Here is a 7,459-nt window from a genome sequence, read left to right as displayed (position 1 = left end):
AAAAAAGAGAGAGAGAGAGAGCAAGAGAGAGAGAGCAAGAGAGAGATTCCAAGTAGAGTGTTCCATCCCGCGAGTTGTTGGCCGCATTAGATTAGCGCTAGCCGTAGTATCAGCCAGCGTACTAGCCGTAGGATCTGTTCATGTCGAACCTCCGCCAATTAGCGCTAGAAGTCTGAGTTGATTTGTTTATCTTTCCGACCAAGTACAGGTGAGTCTCTAATCATGTGATATGGTTCATGATAGAATTCGGTTTTTGTTAAAAATTGCTTAGGATTTTCTTGTTAAATCTAGGCATTATTGTTGGTTTATTGTGTAGATTAGTTTCTTATCAATCTAGATTCAGCTCTAGGTAGTAAAGTCTCGTTTCATTGCTTGTCTTGTATGTTGATTGTGTTGCTTGTGATTATTGCTTGTTTGAATGTTTATGTGCTTTTGTGTTAGCGCTTAGTCTCTAGATTTCGCTCTAGTTACTTAAGTTGCATGTTGCTTATGGTTGTTCACATGATTGTCTGTGTGCATTGCATGTTGCTTGTGTGCCTTGCATGTTGTTGTTTGTTTGTATGTTGAGGTTTTGTGTGTAGGTGAAGACTTCCCCAAGGCCGTAATCTGAGTGGATTACAAAGAGTCGGAGTGAAAAGATTCAGCCTATGGTTCCACCTGTTGAGAAGGTCTCGCATGTGATGGTTTATGCTCGTGTGCCTTTGTGGCTGCGAGTATAAGTGTTCATGGGTGTGGGGAGAAGTGATGGAGTGAAGGGCCCTAGAAGTGTCAAGAAGAGTCATTAGCTTCCGCTTGCGTATACTTGGTGACAATATACTTGTGTTGTTTGTGTTGCTTACATGTTGTGTGTTGCTTGTTGGGGTTCGGTTTTGGGGTTTTTGGTTTCTTGTTAGGTTCCCGAACTCACTGAGTGACTAGAGCTCATGACTCCATAATTTGTTTTGCAGGTAACCTTAGTCGGGAAAGCCTTAGAGGGAGCAAATGACTTTAGGCCAGCCGGTGTATTGTTGTATTGCTTTTGTAAGATGTTTATGTAAAATAAGTTATCATGTTTTGGCTCTAGGGCTTGGTACCAAAAACGTTCTGTATGTTTTGGAGACTTGTTTTGTGAAAGAAATAAAGTATGGAAGTTGTTTTCATTAAATTTGTGTGGTGTTGAATGGTATTAGCCTTGTCCGGGCCAACACAACGTTCCAGGTGGTAAGGGTTACAAAGCCTAAGCTGTCTCGGAGCGGTGAAATTATGCTAAGTAAGACTGGTTGGGAAGCAACTTCTTCTATCCCTTGACTGGACCACCTAGGCGCAGTTTCAATAGTAGCGTCCTGTGGCTGTCTATTGGCTTATCCAATCATAGGATGGTTTGGGGGCATTAAAGACTCCCTACATGATATTCCCGCAAGCTACGTTGTATCAAAAAATTGGATATCATATGCTGATGTTGAAGAGCTAATCATTCTCCAGTTTTCATCTTGGAGCTCATTCTCAAACATTGGAAAAAGGAAAGGAGATAGCCAACCAACCACGTCTGTGGATCCTCAAACTAGTACAAGACATCATGACCTGACTGTGGACAAACCTTATTTCACAACAATGGCAATGGTATATCTCATCTTTCTCGAGAATCAACTCCCCTATGTCATTTTGGAGAAGTTGTTCGAATGCAGAAAAAATTTGGTTGGATCGTCTCCCACGCCCACGCTAGAGGAACTAATCCTGAAATTGTTTTCCCTTGAGGTTGATATGACTTGCAGCAATTACAAGTTCAAACATCTTACAGACATGTACCGGCATGTTTATGAAAATTCTCTTGGAACCAATGCAAGGGGATCAAAAAAGCCAACAAAAGATATGTATAACGCGGATAGACTATCCCGCTCTGGAGTGAAATTCAACAAAGTGAAGCGTGAATACTCATTAGTTGTTTTTTACTTCTGAGTACATAGATCTCATAAACTATCTTGTTACCACCACTAAAGATGTTGAGATACTCACTGCATCAGATACAAACATCATAATACACTATTTCTTGTGTATATAATACATATATTTGATGACTTAATAAACATGTATTGCTTAAACAAAGAAGCTATATCTAATGATATTGGGCGGCTGAGCTTGGTGGTGGAAATGATAAACAAGTTAAGTCAAGGCGTGCTGACACAAATAGACACCATATCACGGCACAACTAAAGAATTCAACATTCACTCCAACTCTTGTAGAAATAATTCTTGCACCATTCTCAAGAAAGTTTACTACAGCGACTTGTGGGCTGGGACGGCTACTGCGGATTGCTCTTGCTGTTGACTATCGCTGCTACTGTAGCTTCTATATATTAAGCTGTCAAGGCCAAATGATTACATGGTTGATGGTTCTAATATGCTAAAACTTGTTTACAACTATTGTTTTTGTAATTTCCAATAATTTGGTGGTGATCATTCATTTCAGCCAATATTCAGTTTGGGTTTGTGACTATATTTTATATATCCACGTGATTTTTCTATTTCGTTCTAATAATTACTATCTATCAAACAAGGTTGTTATACAAATTTACTTGAGAGTATACTTAAGTATTAATGCTATTTTCTTTAGTATCATGTTATTTTGTTCTTTGAACATCTGATTTGCCTAATTAAAAACATTACATATTTTATATATCTCTATTACTCGATGAGACCAATTAATAAATATTTTTTCTTGGAAATAATAAAACGTTATATTTTAAACTCATTTATCTCAATACCTTTTTGTAGAGCATCTCCAATGGTTGGAGTTCAAATTGGGTTCTAAATCATTTTTTAATTGAAAAAATACAAAACTAAAAGTTTAGATAATTCAAAAAAAAAAAAAAAATCTTAGAGATAGTCCAATGGTAGAACCTTTAGTATCTGAAATTTTGAAAATTTGAAAACTTGTATCTACTTGTATCTAAACTTAACTAAACTTGACACACACTCAATGACACACACACACTCATCAATGTACTCACCAATCTTCAGTCATCTATGTACTCACATTCAGTTCAAAAGAAGAGAAAGTTTAAAAATGCATCATCGTCATGATCATCATTATTAAGATTTATGTTACATCACATACTCTTAACTGCTTGTTGTCGATTCCAACGATAGCAAGCAAAATTACTTCATCTTTTAATTCAAAGATATTGTAATTTCAAACTCTTTTAGTAACCTCACCTTCTGGTTATCAGTGGACTGAAGAGTACCATTTGAGTCCATGTATCGTGTACAACAAGCCAAAACTATCCCTACTGCTCCCTTCCAATGAATGAAAACTTAAATTGGATTGTTTGGGTGGATAATGAAAACGCCTAAAAGGTTTAATCTTTTGTTTCCTTCTTCAATTGGTCAAGCCACTTAGATAACAACCGAAAGACAACGACGACGACGAAGAAAGTCAGAGGAGCAGCCAAAAAGCTGCAATATTCTATTATTAGCTTATTCCCTTCCATTAACCATTCTTCTAATCAAATTCTAACAATCCACTATACCCAAAAATTGAACAATTCAAAACTCGATATAAATCACAATCTGCAAGAAAAAACAAAAACCCTAATTGGATCCATCATATTCTAGACACCTAAATTTATCGAGGAAGAAAAAGTATTCGAGTGCAGATAGAACCAGATCCTCGTGAATATGATATGAACTTACTGTTTCCGTCGTAGATTTTGATAAAAGGATTTTCACCCAGGGTATCAATTCTCTATGCAGTTGTAGAACAAAGGGTTATCAATCCAAATGGTTGTGATGTTAGCAGATAAAATATGATCAGAACAGTGCAAGTCAAGCCAAGCAATAGAATGGGTTTTCGACTATCAACCTAAAGTAAACAAAAATTAAATAAAACAAGAACAACACGACCTAAGCACACGATGCAAGCATTCGGGGTACCGGATCAAGTGGGTAATCAGATAATAGAAGAAATCAAGAACACAAAGATGAACAACTCGAGGGTATACACGAGGCTGGTGATCGAGTACCAGTTTGGGTAATGGGTCGAGTTATAGATAAAAGGCTGAACAATCAAGTACATAAGCTCCTAAGGATGGGCTAACCGAATCATAAGTGCTCCTGATCAATTGGGGATGTTTCACATGCCTCAAGCAAAATATTTCCTAGACAATGAATCTCTAAACCTTGAAAAAACACTCTCGTGATAGAAACAATCAATCTTAATCACTCCCCTACCCAACTCTCGTTGGAGAAACATGACTAAGCAGACATTAAAATCTGATTCATTATTGTCAAGAAACTCCTTACACATCTAATCTCTTAGGCCAAGTGAGTAAATCTCTAGCATTGGTTGGTTCAAGCATTTCAACAACATCTCTCGATGGAAAAACACCCTAGTTCTAATCTCAACCTCTCGGCCTGAAAATAGCATTGAGTATACCAATCTAGAAATGAATTTTCATAAAAACAATCAAGCTAAGATATCCTAATCGATCAAGAACACATACTCGCTTATCCCATCCTTAGAAAATTTCAGTCACTACTCAGATCTCATGGCAAGCAATATGAAAACAGAAACGAATAAGAATTGCATTGGATTAAAAGGAAAACTGAAGTAATGAAAAATACAGAATCACAAATGAAAAGTAGTTAAAAGAAGTAAAATTAAAATCCTAACAAAGCTTAAAAAGTTTAAATTGCTCTCTCTCTCTCTCTCTCTCACAGAAGCTCTCGCTCTCTGGTTTGTGAGTGTCTGCGGCTTGCTGGTGAGAAAATAAGGAGGGAGTTTATATATGAAAACCCCTTTGACCTAGCTTCCCAGCTCTGCCCGAAGGTCTGCACGAGGTTCGAGTCGTGTGGATGCTTAGGTAGGTCTTCGGGTTGTTATTCCTGCTCTCAGATCCTCTTTGGCCGGGATAAGGTTGGGACTGTTCTTCTCGCACAATCACTCCATCGGGTACATGTTCGGGTTTTACCTCATTCTTCCTCTTTTTGGGCTCCAAAGCACCTGTTTTCATCCAAAATATACAAATGCAACAATGCAGCACCCTAAACGGCCTAAATGCAAATTCCTAAGGTTAAGGACCTAAAAATGTTAAGGTTAGGGTATATATAATGCAAAACATGGATGAAAAAGGGTGTCTAAAACATGTAAATTAGAGAGTTATCAACACCCCCAAACTTATCTTTTGCTAGTCCTCAAATAAAGAAGTAAGAGGATAAGAATTGAAAGTGGGGACTCATACCCTCATAGTACCAAGGGAAATATTTAAGCAATAGTTGTTAAAGATAGTTTAACGGTGCTAAAATCAATCAACATACTTGCAAATATTTTTCTATGCTTATCACCATGCATCGATCTAGTTCATCCTCCAACTAACAGTAAAGACTTGCGTTTCCAAAGAACATCTCTTTCACATTCATTAAAGTGTTTGCCGAATTCTTGCAAATGTAAAGTGAATCAAGCTCAATCGGTTTTAAGGGTAAGACTTTTTGGTAGGTAGGTTCCAAACAATATCTTTAGGGGGCTTACTCTCAAAAGAAGGAATGCTAGACAGTTGTGAAAACTACCATTTTCTCATTCACTTTCTTTTTATCCAACACCCTAGAATAAAACTTCCTACAACCTTGATTTTAAGTCCTTTTTTTTTACAATCCCTAAGGTTTTAACTATGAACAGCTAGCTCTCTTTTACAATTTTTTTTCCTTTGCTATACTCCTTTTTTTTTTTTTTTAATGTTTTCTTTTCTAGGAGACTATAGCAAGACTTTTCTCTCCTTTTTTTTTACTTAGAGACTTAGAGTTAATTAAACTGAACCTTAGGGACTCTCTTCTTTTATTTCTCTTTTGATCCTCAAGCCAACACAAATAAATACGCTAACCACCTATCTTTCAAAACCGATTCTATTAGCTAATCAAAATGGTTCTAAACTTAGCTAAAACAAGAGCCAGTTCTTTGTCGTTCTTAATACTCTCAAGGTTTCACAACCTAGTAGTGATCGAGCATTTGATCGAGTCAGACTCTGGATCTCAATAGACACCACTTCCCAGTCGACTCGACCATCAACTCAAGTCAGTGCTCGACTGAGTGTCAGTTCGAGTCAGTAACCATGTTTCACGGCAGTCAGTTCCATTATGCACCCATGCACCAGCAACAAGGTTTCCAGACTCAATGGTGTCACCCTCCAACGTTTCAGACCTACCAAGCCCAAGAACCTGACTTAAGAGCTATGATGCAACAACTATTGCTTGGGCAAGCCAATCAGCAGATTGAGGAGGCAAGGCAGTTTGAAGAGCTGAACCAAAAATTGAATTCCTATTCTCATGACCTGAGTCACCAGCTTGAGAGTCTGACCTCTTCATTCAAGTACATGGAGAGCTCCATTGCTTCCACTTTAGCTCCTAGGCCACACCAACTTCCTGAATAAGCCATTCAAAACCTAAGGGAGATCACTGTTAAAGCAATCCATCTCCATGAGGAAGATGTCACTGAGGAAAGTGAGGTTCAAGGTGGGGAGGATTCATCAATAAGTGAAGCCCAGAGTGAAGGTTTAACTGAGCAGACTGAAGTAGGGAAACCACTTGACCACGTGCTCGAGCAGCCACTCGACCGAGTGCAAGATCGAGTGGTAGATCGAGTTGAAGACACAGAAAGTGTCAAGCCTGTTAAGTATATTCCTCCTGCTTACAAACCACCTCTACCATTCCCAGGGCGTTTCAAGGCACAAAAGATAAGGGAACTAAGGGAGATCATTGAGAAAAAGAACAAGAGAAAGAGAAAGCCTTGAAAGAAGAGGTTGTAATTGAGAAGAAGGAAGTGATGGCCATACAAGAGGTCATCATTGCTTACCATGAAGAAGAGAGAGGACCTGCTTTGGAACAATATGCTCTATACCCTCTCTATCAGGATTTTTTACTTGAGATGTCAAAGAAGAGGGCTCATGACCAAAATATGAAGGATTTGAAAGAGATTGGGAAAGCTATTGTCCCAACAAAGCTTGAAGATCCAGGCTCATTCAACTTACCCTGTTCCATCAGCTACATGCACTTCAATAAGTGCCTTTGTGATTTAGGAGCTTCAGTGAGCTTGATGCCATACTCAGTGGCTGAGAAGTTGGGGTATGAGGACTTCAAGGACAGCAACTTCTATGTCAGTCTAGCAGAAGGATCCAAGAGGGATGTGGTTGGAGTGATTGAAAACCTCCCTATCAAAATAGGAGAAGCAAGGATCCCAACCGATTTTGCAATCATGAGCATGGAACAAGAGCCTGAAGACCCTCTTATCTTGGGAAGGCCATTCTTAGCTACAGCTGGGGCTGTTATTGATGTGGAGATGGGGACTATCGAGCTCCACCTGACTGAAGACTTCACTATGAAGTTTGACATCAACAATCCCACTAATCTGCCTTCAAAATATGATCCACCTTACACTATCAAAAGAAAGGAGGATCATGAGGTCTCAAGTGAGGAAACTGCTTCAAGGGGTTAG

At 38.6% G+C, this 7,459-nt stretch overlaps 2 protein-coding genes and 1 long non-coding RNA gene across 3 annotated transcripts; all 3 read left to right on the top strand.

Moving 5' to 3' along the window:
- Positions 1–1,144, top strand: LOC109133121 (uncharacterized). The gene is made up of 2 exons (XR_002038211.2): positions 1–208; positions 948–1,144. It is a non-coding gene; the product is annotated as an uncharacterized LOC109133121 (long non-coding RNA).
- A 98-nt stretch (positions 1,145–1,242) lies between these two features.
- On the top strand, positions 1,243–1,935 carry LOC147944584 (uncharacterized). The gene is made up of 2 exons (XM_087512654.1): positions 1,243–1,258; positions 1,355–1,935. The coding sequence occupies exons 1-2, from the start codon at positions 1,243–1,245 to the stop codon at positions 1,933–1,935; spliced, it is 597 nt and encodes a 198-aa protein (XP_087368780.1).
- A 5,125-nt stretch (positions 1,936–7,060) lies between these two features.
- On the top strand, positions 7,061–7,459 carry LOC147944583 (uncharacterized). The gene has a single exon (XM_087512653.1). The coding sequence runs from the start codon at positions 7,061–7,063 to the stop codon at positions 7,457–7,459; it is 399 nt and encodes a 132-aa protein (XP_087368779.1).

The sequence above is a fragment of the Camelina sativa genome, chromosome 5, assembly GCF_030686135.1.
Source record: "Camelina sativa cultivar CO46 ecotype springtype chromosome 5, ASM3068613v1".
In the NCBI taxonomy this organism is placed as follows: Eukaryota; Viridiplantae; Streptophyta; class Magnoliopsida; order Brassicales; family Brassicaceae; genus Camelina; species Camelina sativa.
Note: the sequence above shows the minus strand (reverse complement) of the source record. Positions and strands in the feature narration are given on the sequence as shown.